A 13,380-nucleotide genomic window follows, 5' to 3' on the forward strand; every position below is an offset into this window, starting at 1 on the left:
CAAAGCAACAATTTTATTTTATTTAATTAAAAACTTAAAAAAAATATTAAGAACCAAACCTGTAGTCTAAAACCAGTGGTCTCACAGCAGTAGCAATAATTTATTGTCGGGTTTGGGACAGAAGGTGTGGGGTGCTGAGGCGAGAGCCGGAGGCAAGCTCGTGGGGCAACGCCTGAAGCTGCTGAGCCGCACTCCTGTCCAGCAGGGCTCCAGAGGAGGAGTGGGTGTGGCTGGAGGATGCGGAGGCCTGTGGTGACACATAAAGGGCCTGTGGGGGGGAAGCCGTCCCCTCAGGTCCCTCTGTTCTTCCTGGAAACTTCCTCCCCAGGCTGCAGGAGGCCCTGCATCCTTCCTTCACGTTTTTCTCCTCTCCCTGCTTTCTGGGCTTCCCCCAGAAGAGAAAGTCCCTCCCTTGAGAGTGGGAGCCCCCAATAGACCCCAGGATTCCAGGACTCTTAAGTCAAGGAGGGAGCCTGAGCAAGTAGTAGCTGCACGAAGCCACCTTTGCCAGGGGCTGGGTTAGCCTGGGAGTTGGGGTGGGGCCAGGTGGGCAGGGACAGAGGGCAAGGCACAGCTGCCTGGCTAGGGCAAGGAGGACTGTCCTTCAGTGGGGTTCAGCTGCCCCATAGAAAAAAGGGTAGTAGAGCGAACAGGGGTAGGAGAACATGAACTTGACCGCAAACTTCATTTCCTTGTTCTTCTTGTCCCAGCGGTAGACAGCCACGAGCAGCAGCTGCCCCTCCACTTTGCGGCCCATGACCAGGAAGCTGCCGGCGAGGCTGTCCAGCTGTGGGCAGGGGCAGCCGGCGCCGTTCTTCATGTGCAGGACCAGCTTCTTGGTGTCCTTGCGCTTTAAAGGACCTGCCTTGAGCAGTTTCTTCTTCTTCTGGGCTCCAATCAACTTCCGGTCCCCATTGTCTATCTTGATCTCCTTAATGCGCATCTTGATCACTGTGGAAAGGAGGGCAAGGGGTGGTCTGGAAAGTGTCGCCTTTGCTGGGGACAGCAGGAGCCCTAAGTCGATACCAGGACACTCTTGGGGAGCCTGTTGAGGTGTGGGGCTTGGACGGCAGGACTCATGAGGTTACATCCATGTTTTTGAAACTCCTGTGGGCTGGCCTTCTATGGACATTGTGGCCAGGTTTTTCGCTTCAAAGGACAGTAGGGCGACATAGGCTTGAGAAGGGTGTGTCCTGCCTGAGTTCTGGAGCCCAAATCCCATTAAGACCACCCAGCTTCAGAACCAGAGTGTTCATAACACTCATGCCGGGGGTAGGGTCTTCAGAGATGGGGTCCCCTCTCGGGGTAGCAGCTGCCCATCTGGAGAACGTCTTTGTGATGCAGGGTTACTGGTTTCTGCTATCCTTTGGGGGTGTTCTGATTTCTAGGATTTCTAGGAGTGTGTGTGTGTGTGTGTGTGTGTGTGTGTGTGTGTGTGTGAGAGAGAGAGAGAGAGAGAGAGAGAGAGAGAGAGAGAGGGAGAGAAAGAGAGAGGGAGAGAGAGAGAGGAAGACAGAGAGAGAGAGAGAGAGAGAGAGGAGTGTGGGCACAGAATGTATGTTGTGTGTCTGTGTGGAAGTCTGTTGTGGTATGTGTAGGAGTGTGAGTGAATATTTAGGGTAGGGAGGTAAAGTCCAGGCCTGTGGCTTGAGTCATCATCCAGGTCACTCACAAGTGGCCACAGAGACCCAATACAGCTAAGGTCAGGAATCCTGGCTGAGGGCCCTCTAGCCAGCTTCACGCTCCTGCAGCTAGTCTCCATCTCTCAAGAAGCCAGAGAATAACTCCACCCACTCAGAAAGGGAATTGGCCTAAAACCTCTTCTCCTCCCCCCCCCCCCGCCCTGCCCTCTGCAGTTAGAATAGCATTTTCTTTCCAAAGAGGCTACCAACATAAAGACTCTCTAAGTCAGGATTTCATCATTGCTCTTTCTCCTATTTTTATAGATGAGGAGGCTAGGACACAAAACAGAACGAACTTTGCAAAGATCACATGCAGAAATCTGTGGCTCACAGTGAGCTTGGTCCTAACTGGCTTAGTTCGGTTGTCCCAGGATAGGAAGGGTCCAAGATGAAGCAATGGGGAAAGTTGGTCACAACCCATCTTGGCCAGAGGAACGCTGGGTATTCAGAAGAGATTCCAGCAGACAGGGGACTCTCCTATCCTGGGGTCCGGGGTCCTGTGAGGGTCCCATCCATCTCTGGCTAAGCTTGCATCCCTTAAAAAGGCCAGCCCAGCCATGGAGGCCTCTCTCAGCTCTCTCAACAGGGGGTTGGCTTTGAACCAGGCTGCTGGGGCGGTGTCACGGCTGTGGTCCTGAGAGCCCGTACTCACCAAAGTCGCTGGAGCACATCTGTTCCATGAGGCCGTCAGCACTGTCCTCCATCTCACACTGGGCACAGATCTTGGTCACTGAAGAGAGAGAGAGGAGAGTGGGTGGAATCCCAAACAGCCGGAGCGGTACAGTCTCCTTCAACAACCTCCCTCCTCACAAAAGCTGCTCTGTGATTCCTACCCAGACATGGGGTGGTGGCAATGACTGAGTGGCTGCGACAATTCTAGAGATCGTAGAGTGGCCGCCAGACCATGCACTGTGTTCTGAATTTTATCCCTTCTAATACTCCGCGTGTGAAGTGGATGCTGCCTTACTTACAGCGAAGGAATAAGGTAATGAGTAATGAAGGTAGCAAAGCTTAGGGCTCATGGCTGTGGTCCTGCTCTATGGCCAGGGCGGATGTGTTGCGGAGGTCAGGCACGTGGGCGGTCAGCAGAGCAAAACAGCATTAATTTAGAATTTCTCAAAGAAAGCCCACTCGACTCGTTTTTATGTGAAGCATCTGAATGTCATCTGTCGGTCACACACACACCTTTCTACAGCCTTTCTATTGTCCAGCCCTGCCCCCGTCTGACCTCTGTGTTCCCTTTTGTGCCTGCCTCCAGGTGAGCAAGCCTCCCAGGGAGAGAGGGTCCGTGGTGTAGCAAGACAGGGCTAGGCCGGGTCCTGAGCCTAAGATTCCTGATTTCTCGGGCTGTTCTTGTTTGGGCTCCAAAGAAACCGTAAAAGGAACCTGTGGGGACTTCTGGGGACTGTGGATTTCTTGCTTGACTGGCTCTATTCCTGTTTGCCTGCGACTTTCAGCCTCCAGCACAGGGACTTTCCTCTCCCAGAACTCCATGGAGAGGGAGAAGGAGGAGAGAGAGCATTCTAGGACTAAGCAGTGAACATAAGCTTTGAGAGATGGGGTGCAGGGGTGTGAGGAGGGGCCCAGCTGCTTTTTGGGGAGTAGAGAGAGAAGGAAAAGGGGAATGGAGCTTTGCTTGTTCCAGCCATGGGGTCTCATGGGAGCTCTTGCTCTGCCATGCTAGCTGCCCAGGCAAAGATTGCCTGCTGGGTGTCACCCAAGGTGGAGTGTTAGGGACCTAGGCCAGTTTGGAAGGGGACCTGCATTCTTGGAGAAAGGAGGAGGTGTGGCCTCCAACCTTGGGGCAGTTTTGAGAACCAGCACAGTGAAAGAGCAGCTGAGATCAAGCAGAAATCAGCCACGATGGCAGCAATGGCACCAAGGTGCCGGCGGGAGGCAGGACTTGGGAGCTCAAGGGGCTGGGGCTTTACTGTCAGGGAGAAGAGGCTCAGAAAAGTTAAGTACCCCAAAGATACCCAGACTAGGAACTGGAGAAGTTGGAGTTCCAGGCATAGAAACGAAGGGTCCTCAGCTCTTCCCTAACCACCCGCCTCTTCCCAGTTCCCATATCGTTGGGGAGAAGTGCTTGTCTGGGCGCGCCTGCAATTCAGGTCAAAGACACCGTCTAGCGAGCGACCACAAACATTGTATAGACGAGGAAGGCAATAAAGCATTTATGGGGTCGCCCCCAGGACACCCAGGGATTCAGCAGCTTGGGGAAGTGGGCATGCTGTGAGCTGCACGAGGCACTGGTCAGAGTGGGGAGAGAACAAGCCAGGATATATCCAGAGCCTCAAGTTCATTCAGGTGGGAAGGAGAATTGAGACAATTACTGAGCACGGGACATATGTGGTGTGTGCGTGCGCGCGCTGTGTGTGTAAGGGCTTGGCACCTATCCGGGCGTGCAAATAAGGGTTTGTGGAGCGGCATCTGTCGGTTCCCAGGTTGCTGCCCGCGGGACCATCGGGGTGCGCGGGGCGGCAGCGGCGCTATACCTGGAGGCGCGGTGGCAGGCAGGTGCCCGAATTGTACCGCGATGCAGAGGTCGTTGTCCAGGGGGAACTTGTGGCAGTGCAGCATCTCGGGCCAGGGGAAGCCGTAGGCCTCCATGAGCGGTGCGCAGCCGGCGCGCACGGCCTCGCATAGCGAGCGGCACGGGTAGATGGGCCGGTCTAGGCAGACGGGCGCGAAGAGCGAGCAGAGGAAGACCTGGGTGTCCGAGTGGCAGCGCTTGGCCAGCAGCGGCAGCCAGCTGCTCGCCTGCTGCTTTACCTCGGCTAGGCTCTCGTGCTCCAGCAGGTTGGGCAGCCGCATGCGCTTGTAACCCACCGTGTGGCAGAGTGGCAGATCGGCCGGAATGTCGAGGCATTGCGGTGGCTTGGAGTAGGAACGGCCGTGCAGCGGCTCCGCCTGCCAGCCATAGTAGTCGTACTCCTGGCCTCGAGCCGGAGCCCCATGCAGTGCCCCGAGCAGCAGCGCCAGGGCGGCCGTCCGCGCGCCCCCCACCACCCTCATGGCTGGATGTCGCCGCCCGCCCCGACGGCTCGGTGTTCGTCACCGGGTTGCCCTGTGTGCTCCCCGGCCGGGATGGTCCCTGCAGCCGTCCCCGCTGTTCGGGTCGTCCAAGTAGGTGGCAGCCTCTGCTCCGCTCTGCTGCCGGAGTGATCCAGGCACCTCCCACCTCGGGGCTCCAGCCCAGACCTCGCTGTGCCCTAGCCAATCTGCAGTCTTTGGTCCCCCCCACCCCACTCTCGCCCCGGGTTGGCGGACCTGGGAGGAACCCTGGAATCCCTCCCTCCGTGTTCCTATCCGGTTCCCGCCCCGCCCCACTGTGCGACCCCGGCCGGTCAACTATTCCCCTGCCGCAGCCCAGACCCATTCCTTGTACCTCTTCCTGGGGCTTGGCATTTTCCTCACCCTTGGCCTCTTCTCCATCCTTCTTATCTCTCTCCGCCACAGTCTCTCCTGTTCCTTTTCTCACTCACTTCACCTGCTTATCTCTCCGCCTGGGCCTTTCCCTGCTCGGCTCTGGTTTCGCTTCTCCAACACCTCCATTGCTCTTCTCTGATACTGGAGTCTTTTGACCATCCAAACCCTCCTGGCCAGTCGGGCAGAGCTTCATCCTGAGGTCTTCAAGTATCCACTGAGTTTCTGCCCAGAGCCAGGCACCTTGCAGGCTAGTGGGATAGCAGACCCAGTTATGGCGGTCAAGGGGGTGGGGTGACGGGAATTTTGGCTTCTATTTAATGGGCTCCTACTAAGTGCCATGGACACCGGGGCTTACTGCAGAACCTTACCAAGGCCTCTTTCTAATGAAAGTTCGCATCCAGTGGGTGCTAACTGTGCCTGGAGACTGCTGTAGGCACATTTCATAAACTAGCTCATTTAATTCCCACGGTAATGCTGTTAGGAGGGTAGGTACCATTATCACCACCACTTTACAGATAAAGACACTGAAGCTGAGGGCAGGCAAAGAATTAGAGCTGGCTTTTGGATCTGGGTAGTCTGGTTTCAGAGTCAGAACACAGAAACAAGCAAGAGACCTGGATTCTGAGGGTTCAGAGCAGTGGAGGTAATTGTCCCAGGGACGCACAGCTCAGTGCTGAAGAAGGCAGCCTTTGAATTCAAGCGTTAGACTCCAAAGAAGAGGGAGGGCTTCACTGTTGTTTGTGATGATTGGAGGCCAGCCTGGGGCAGGAAACACTACGGGTGGAGGAAGACAAGCAGACATCAGAAGGGTGACATCCAGAACCCCACACTCGGTGTCTTTCTTTTGTCAGTCTGGGTCCTGTCTTCTGTGGCTTTCCTGTGAGAAGAACTGGAGAGGTGGCTTGTGGGAGCAGACTCTGTGGGTCTCCCTTGGTCTCTGGCCTCCCCTCTGGGGAGGAGCCTCTAAGAGGGCTTGGATAGCGGGAGTGGGATGGGGTGGAGCGGGGTGGGGGGAAGCAGAATTGGGAGAAGGGGGCCTGGTTCTACGGGAAGGAGTGCTTCTCCTCAGTTCTCCTCACCTTTTCTCGCTGCTCCTCAATATTTCCAGGGCTCCTGGCTTCCAATCGGTCTGCCCATGGAGTGGTTGTGGAGAGAGGTGGGGCCATGCCTTAGTACCCCCAACACACAGAGAGCGCCTGCTATGTGCCAGATATCGGTGAGGTGCAAAGGGCTCTGTCCTGGATATAGCTGATGCAGCTGTGAGAACAAGACACCAGCCAGATAGGGCCGAGCCCACGGTGGGACACGATGCCTCTGATGTGCTGGTTGAGGCAGTTGAGCCAGCTGGGAGCTTCCCTTCCCTTTCTCCCTGCATGTGCAACACCGAGAGGCCCTGTAGACGACCATTTGGAGGGTGAAGGACTGGGCACCACGGAGCCAAGCCGTGGAGGGCAGTAATGTGCCTGCATTAGAAAGCCAGCTTGGAATTCTGGCCCTCCTCCCCATCTACCCGTGTGACCTGGGACAAATAAGAGGGATTCTGACCTTCAGTATCCTCCATAAAGTGGATAAACCTCCACTGAAGTTATTGTGATGGGCAAGGATGCAGCGCCCACAAGCACAGAGCAACTGGGAATGTCAGACACCCCCAGAAACGAGCCTTTGAGTTGTTCTGAGCATCCCCTGAGACGCCTTGGACAGGACTTGATGTGAGCTCTGAGAACGGTACAGCTCCCTCTGTGATCCACTCCCTGCCTCATCTCTGGCCTGGCCATCTTGTGGTCATCTTGTATGCCGTAGGGTAGGTGTGGCTGTGGACACTCACAGCGGCCTTGGGCCTCCCAGGTGCTGTGTAAGGTGTTGGCTCCTGGGCCTCCTGGTTTGGCTGAGCTGTTTTTGGCGCTGTTATGGATGACCTGGACAGAGGTGGGCATTGTTCCTCTGGCTGGTTATGTAAGGCCAACCCATGGCCAGAAAGCAAGCCTGTCTGGGCCTGGCAGCTCAGGTTCCACAGGGCAGTGGAGCTGGGTTGGGAGCCTCCTTGAAGAGGGACATGCGCCTACTTTACCTGGCGGCTCTGATGTGGGGAGGCCCGAGGCTCCCTGCCATGGGTCTGTGATGAGAGCAAGGGGGAGCCCTTTTCAAGGGATGGAGCCGGAGTGCTCTGGACTGCTCAAGGCAGCCTCTTTCTGTGGGCAGCCCTTCCCCTGGCTCTGTGGCTGGGCGATCGAGGCTGCTTTCTGATGTGGCACTTCTCCTTGATGAATTGAGCCCAGGGCCTAGGCAGCTGGATCCAACACCTGGCACACTTGGCATCTGTCCATCCTGGGATGTATGCAGCCTGTCTGGGTTCATGCTCTTCAGCTGGTAGAGGAGACCACTTGTTCAAAAGAGCAAAATTCCATGTAGATAATTCCTGCACCCAAGATGCTTCTAGTTATATTTTTTAATAAACTCCTATAGTTTTCTACATTTTTATGTTTTATTTCAACAGATCTCAAAATTGCAAGCCTTTTCAGAGGGTGTACAAAGTCAAAACTGTACATAATTTAAAAGTCAATTTATGGTACAAGATAAATCAATGGATTTTAGGGCAATGGAATAAAACATTTATTAACAGCATTCAGATTACATATTATTATAATGGACATATAGCCCATATGTCATTTTTGGGGTGCTATCAAAGAAGATATCCATAATTATCTGCAAAGGCCATTAAAACACTGCTTCCTTTTCCAACTACATTTCTGTGTGAGGCCAAATTTTCATCATATAGTTCAGCCAAAACACATGTGGCAACAAATTGGATGCAGAAGCAGACAGAAGAGTCCAGCTGGCCTCTATTAGCCTGTACATTAAGGGATTTACAAACTCTAAAATAGTGCCTCTCTTCCCAGGGCATTGTGGGTTTTTCCTCTCATTTGAAGAAACATGATTATCTTCATGAAGTTTGCCTATGTTAGCATACAATGATTTATTTATTTTTTAAAGATTTATTTATTTATTATGCATACAGTATTCTGTCTGCATGTATGCCTGCATTTGAAAAGGGCATAAATCCCACTGTAGATGGTTGTGAGCCACCACATGGTTGCTGGGAATTGAACTCAGGACCTCTGGAAGAATAGTCTTAACCCCTGAGCATCATCTCTCCAGTCCACACAATGATTTATTAACTGAATTAATGAATTTAATTTTTTCTTATCTTAAACTTCAAGTTCTGTAAATCACCCTTTGGGATTCTAAATTGATTAACTGACTATATTATCAGTTGATAATAGGCTCACAGGGGCCGGACTGGCCTTGAACTGGCCACATAGTAAAGAAGATCGTGAACCTTTTGTCCTCCTGCCACCACCCCCTAAGTGATGGATTTACAGCATGTGCCACGATCCCCAGTTTGGGATTGAGAATGTATGTGCTTAGAGGGGTTCAGAGAAAAAAGTGTTTAAGATCTGTTGTAGCATGGTTAATAAAAACCCAGACACAGAAATTGGGGTTTAACCTGAAGGTCAGAAAAGCAAAAGAGCCAGCCACTGGCTCTTACCTCTACCTCAGTCTGAAATGGTGATCCTGCCTCCAGGAATCTCAGGATGAGACTGAGAGCTGTCTCCGGCCTTTACAACCCTGCATCACCCACTGGGGTGTTGTCTTTGTACAGCTGCTGTTCCGTGTGACTAATAGAACCAACAGTGCTGCCAGGACCCGCTGTGCTCCACCCCCATTATCAATAAGAGAAAACAGAACTGGGTCTTTTGACTCCAGCTCAGCGCATGTCCCCTTACACCCCAGGCTTTCAACTCTGTCCTCTGCAAAGCCAGCGTCCATCCAGAGCATCCCAGCTAGGCAAGCCCTTCGACAGAGCAGCCCTTGTCTTGGTGAACAGTTTGGGCAGACCTGCTTGTGATTCCTGGGCATGCTAGGAGCAGGAGAATGACACAGAGAAACCTGAGATGGGCTCCCTGGTCACCGTGTCCAGTGGTCCTGGAGGGGTAGCTTCCCCAGAGAGGTAATCAAATGTCTCGGTGAAGAGCAGGCACTCTGAGGCTGGAGTGAGTTCTGATTCAGCAACACCACTTGACTTCGGGTGAATCACTTTATCCTCCTGTTTCATTATCTGTAAAATGGGGATATTAATTTTTACAGTGTTACTGAGAAGGTTGATTTTAACTTTTTAAGATGTCTCATGTAGGCTTCAAAGTCTTGAATGTCAAACTTCTGTCTTTACCTCCAAAGTGCTGTGATCGTAGGCATATGCTGGGTCACTCAGCTTTTAGACTTAATTTTAAAAATTGCTTAGAGCAGTGCCCATAGTAGGCGCCGTCTACACAGCCGTTCGTGGTTGAGCATTGGCATGCCAGTGGCACTGAGAGAGTAGCACCAAATTCTGTTGTTCTTTGTTCCTAAATTTCTCTTCTATCCATCCAGGCCTCCTCTTTCCCCTGCCTCCCCCACCCTTTTGGTCTCTTGAGCTCACCATGTGGCTTGGGCTGACTCAGCATCCCAAGTGCTGGGATTCTAGGCATATGACCAGTGCCTGGACATGCTCTCCTCCTTCTCCTCTCCCCCGACCACGTTCTGCATCCGCTCAGTCTCACCATATTTTACTTGCTGGAGGGGGAACAATGGGCTCTCCATTCAGTTCAAGACCCTCTGGAGTGTTGCTCCAGTCTGGCCATCTCTCCTGGTGGGCTCTCTAGAATCCTGAGGTGCACTTTGCAATGGGCATTCCCTCGATGGTCCGGTCATCATGTTTTTGTATTTTTTGGTCACTTTCTGGCTTTCCTTCACACACTGAAAGCTCCACTAAGGCAAAATCATTCATTTCTCCTGCTTCTGGGTCCCTGTCAGTCACACAGTAGGCCCTCAGTAAATGTGGTGTGGATGGCTGACTGAGTGGGTGCAGTCAGGAAGTGCTAAACCAAGGAGTCTTTGGACCAGAAAGCTCCAGACTGGGGTCTAGAATAATCCTGAGCCCTGCTAGTTCTCCTGGGAAGCACAGGGAAGACCAGGAGAGTCTCACGGTGACTGTGGAAGCAGCAGGTGGGGACCGAGTGGAGTGGAGGAAGTTGAGGGGTGTGCAGGCTGTCTGCCTCTCATGTGTGGAGAGTCTGGGCAAACCCCTGTGCTCAGCCTGGCTTCTCTTCACGCTTCCTTTCATGAAGAATTTTGTTTAAGCCTGGTGGTGGTGGTGCATACCTTTAATCTCAGGAGACAAAGACAGCAGATCTCTGTGTCTGCAAGGCCAGCCTGGTCTACAGAGCGAGTTCCAGGACAGCCAAAAGAAACCCTGTCTCGAAAAACCAAAAACCAATAATTTTATTTAGATTTATTTTATTTTATTTGAGTGTTTTGTCTGCATATGTGTATGTATGTGTATATGTGTGTGCATGCACTGAGAGAAAGATATTATCCCCATTTTATATGAGGAAACAAGCTCAGAGAAGATAAGTAACATTCTCAGAGTCACACAGCTGAGAAAGAGTACCAGGACTCAAATCCAGGGCTTTCTTTTGTGGTCTGTGGATTCCTGGCCCTATTTTATGTGAGGAAACAAGCTCAGAGAAGATAAGTAACATCCTCGGAGTCACACAGCTGAGAAAGAGTACCAGGACTCAAACCCAGGGCTTCCTGGTCTGTGGATTCCCGGCTGTATGAGAAAAGTTGCTGGAGGATGTCCTATCTTGTTGGATCCTGAGTCAAGCTGCCTTGCAGAAGTGGGCCAGAGGGTAGCAGACACCTCAAGGAAACCCAACTTGCTATAGCTGAGGTGGTTTGGCTTCCTGATCTTAGCAGTGCACAGTCTGTCTAGAAGGCAGGAGGCCATTGATGAAGAATACATGAACTTGCGATCGTGGTGTAGAATCACTTCCTGGTTGGGAGGAAAGCTGCTAAGAGTTGCCTCTGTGGGAAGTGGAGCAAGTGTGGGCACAGAATCTAAGACCCCTCTCCTTCCAGGCTTTGTTTCTATTGCTTCCAGGCTGTGGGAACTTGGACAAGACCCAATTCCCTGTGCATTGGTTTCTCTATCAGCAAAACTGATGGGGAGAATTTCTCCGAAGGTTTGTAGACAACTGCTCTGGTGTTAGGTACCAAGACCTCTGCACAGTCGCAAGCGCAGGGTCTCCTTTTCTAGCCCCAGACACGTGACGTGGGTTGCTGGGGGCCCCACATCTCAACTGTTGCAGTTGAGAGTAATTCTTGATTCTGTCCTGACCACCAGCATCTCCGGAGGCAGGACTGAAAGCTACCAGACATTCTCCACAACTCCCCAAATCAACACAGACACAGAACGGCTCATTTGCCTGTAAATAAAACAGCGATTTCTGTGATTGGAGCTAAATGACATGCTGTCGGGGCTACAGCTCCTTCCCAGGCTCACAGAAATCAGCTGGCAGCCCTGAGGCAGGGCAGGGGGAAGTGGCTGGCTTTGCAAGGGACAGCAGGTCAGAGGCTCTGGGGGCCCCTTGGTGCTCCGGGTGCAGGAGAGGAAGTCAGCACCCCTGGGAGAGACCTAGGGGCAGGACTGTGGAGGGCAAACCCAGGGCAATAGTGTTTGGGGTTGGGACCAGCTGGGGGAATCCTGGGTAGACAATGGCCTCATTAAGGAGAGGGCGCAGGCAGGCAGGAGCTGGGCATGGCCACAGCAAGGGGGAGAATGGGGGGCACTGAGCCTCCTCTTGCTGGCTCAGCCAATGGAGCAATTGTCCTCTGGTAGAAGGGAGCTGGGGTCCAAGCCTGGGAATGGCTGGAAAGTTGCCCTTGGGGCAACTGAAGTGCTCCTTGCCCCTTTGCTGGCCGGGAATGACTCCTCAGCTGGTGGCCGAGAGTTCAAACCTCAGCAGGGGTTGCCGGGCCTGACAGGGACTCCCAATTCTTAATGGCCCTTTTCTGGGGAACCTGGAACTGTTCAGGGTGGTATCTGGCCTGACCTTGCTGGCTTCTGTGGCTCTCGTGTGGGACTCTACCCTGCTGCTCTGGGCTGGTGGGTCACTTGCAAAATGGCGGTTGAGCTGGCAAAGCTTCTCAGCTGGGTGGGTAGGTCACTCCTGCCTGGGTGAGGTGAGGTGGGGTGTGGTCATTAGGATGCCTGGGCTACCCCTTTGAACTTAGTGGACAACATCCTGCAGATCCTGTGTGACCGGAGGTTTCCTGTCCCAAATGCGGACAGAGCTCCTGCTGAGATGGATCAAGAGCCCAGGGCTTCTCACCAAGTGACAGAGGTGGCATGGCAGAATTCAGTAGAGAAGAGAGGGGCAAGATAATTAGGGCTGGCACTGAGCCCCAAAGTCCCTCCCAGCCGTGAACCCTGCCCCGGGGGGACACCCAGGGCTTTTTTGTAGCCGGAATGGCACGCTGGATGGTTCCGGATGCTCTGATTGGCTAGGCATCTGTTCTGACAGGTCCGTGTTGATTCTGATGGACAGATCGGCTGGGATTGGCCTGGGGCTACTTTGTATTAGCTCCTAGTTCTTACTCCTGGCTTTACCTTTTGTTCCATTCTAAGAGAGGTGGTGGGCAGATCAGGTGTGAAGATTAACTTCCTGCAGCTCTGAACTGTTTGTTGCTGGTTTTCTGGCCCTCCAACATGGCTGATTCAGGCACACATCGTAGAAGGGAGAGATTTTATTTTCAAGCTACACAACAAGTGGCCACTGTGGAGAGAAGCTGATCGGAACATACACTGATCCCTGGGCCACTTGCAGAGATCCCAACTCAACACCCGTCACTCGTAGGTACTGGGATACAGTGGGCCTTGGACCAGGGTGAGAAACGCTGGTCTTGGAGGTGTTTTGTGTGCATTGCATGTGTGGGACCAGAGGTCAAACCCAGGGCGCTGTAGAGGCAAATGCTCCACTGCCGAGCTCTGCAGCCCATGACTGTCTCGGGAAGGCTTGTGGCTGGTCCTCTGCTCTGCACCACCTCCTCTGCTGGGCACAGCCTCGCTCCAACCTCCTGCTCATGGGCCTTCTTTGGGATAAAGTCAGAACTCTTCTTTGTGGAAGGTTTCATAGAGCCTGGCCTCTCTCCCTTGCCCTGGTCCCTTGTCTCTTGTCTTCGGAGGTTTAGGTGATTTCACAACCCTCTTATTTGCCCAGTCCCCAGCTCAGTGCCCTGATGGATGACAGGGTCAGGAGACAGTGTGTGCCCCGCATTAAGTGTTCCATCATCTAAGTGACTAGGCACACAGCAGGGAGGTGTTATCACCTTCCTCCTGTGCGGAAGATGGGAAGACAGAGGTGAAGTGGTCGCACAGTAGGGAGGCTCC

The 13,380-nt window shown here is 53.1% G+C and overlaps 1 protein-coding gene across 1 annotated transcript; it reads right to left on the reverse strand.

The window, feature by feature from the left end:
- Window positions 1-4,860, reverse strand: Sfrp5 (secreted frizzled related protein 5). The gene is made up of 3 exons (XM_075975093.1): window positions 4,178-4,860; window positions 2,335-2,412; window positions 1-951 (listed from the first exon to the last, which is right to left on the reverse strand). The coding sequence occupies exons 1-3, from the start codon at window positions 4,695-4,697 to the stop codon at window positions 605-607; spliced, it is 945 nt and encodes a 314-aa protein (XP_075831208.1). The 5' UTR covers window positions 4,698-4,860; the 3' UTR covers window positions 1-604.
- Window positions 4,861-13,380: the final 8,520 nt, after the last annotated feature.

This window comes from Microtus pennsylvanicus, chromosome 5 (assembly GCF_037038515.1).
Source record: "Microtus pennsylvanicus isolate mMicPen1 chromosome 5, mMicPen1.hap1, whole genome shotgun sequence".
Taxonomy (NCBI): Eukaryota; Metazoa; Chordata; class Mammalia; order Rodentia; family Cricetidae; genus Microtus; species Microtus pennsylvanicus.

What these genes read in the sequence shown, in the direction of transcription:
- Sfrp5 (XM_075975093.1), bottom strand. Translation starts at nt 4,697, where the DNA reads ATGAGGGTGGTGGGGGGCGCGCGGACGGCCGCCCTGGCGCTGCTGCTC. An exon ending in GCCTGCCACCGCGCCTCCAG is followed by an intron (nt 2,413 to 4,177) that starts GTATAGCGCCGC and finishes CTCTCTCTTCAG; the next exon opens with TGACCAAGATCTGTGCCCAG. An exon ending in GATGTGCTCCAGCGACTTTG is followed by an intron (nt 952 to 2,334) that starts GTGAGTACGGGC and finishes TCCTTTCCACAG; the next exon opens with TGATCAAGATGCGCATTAAG.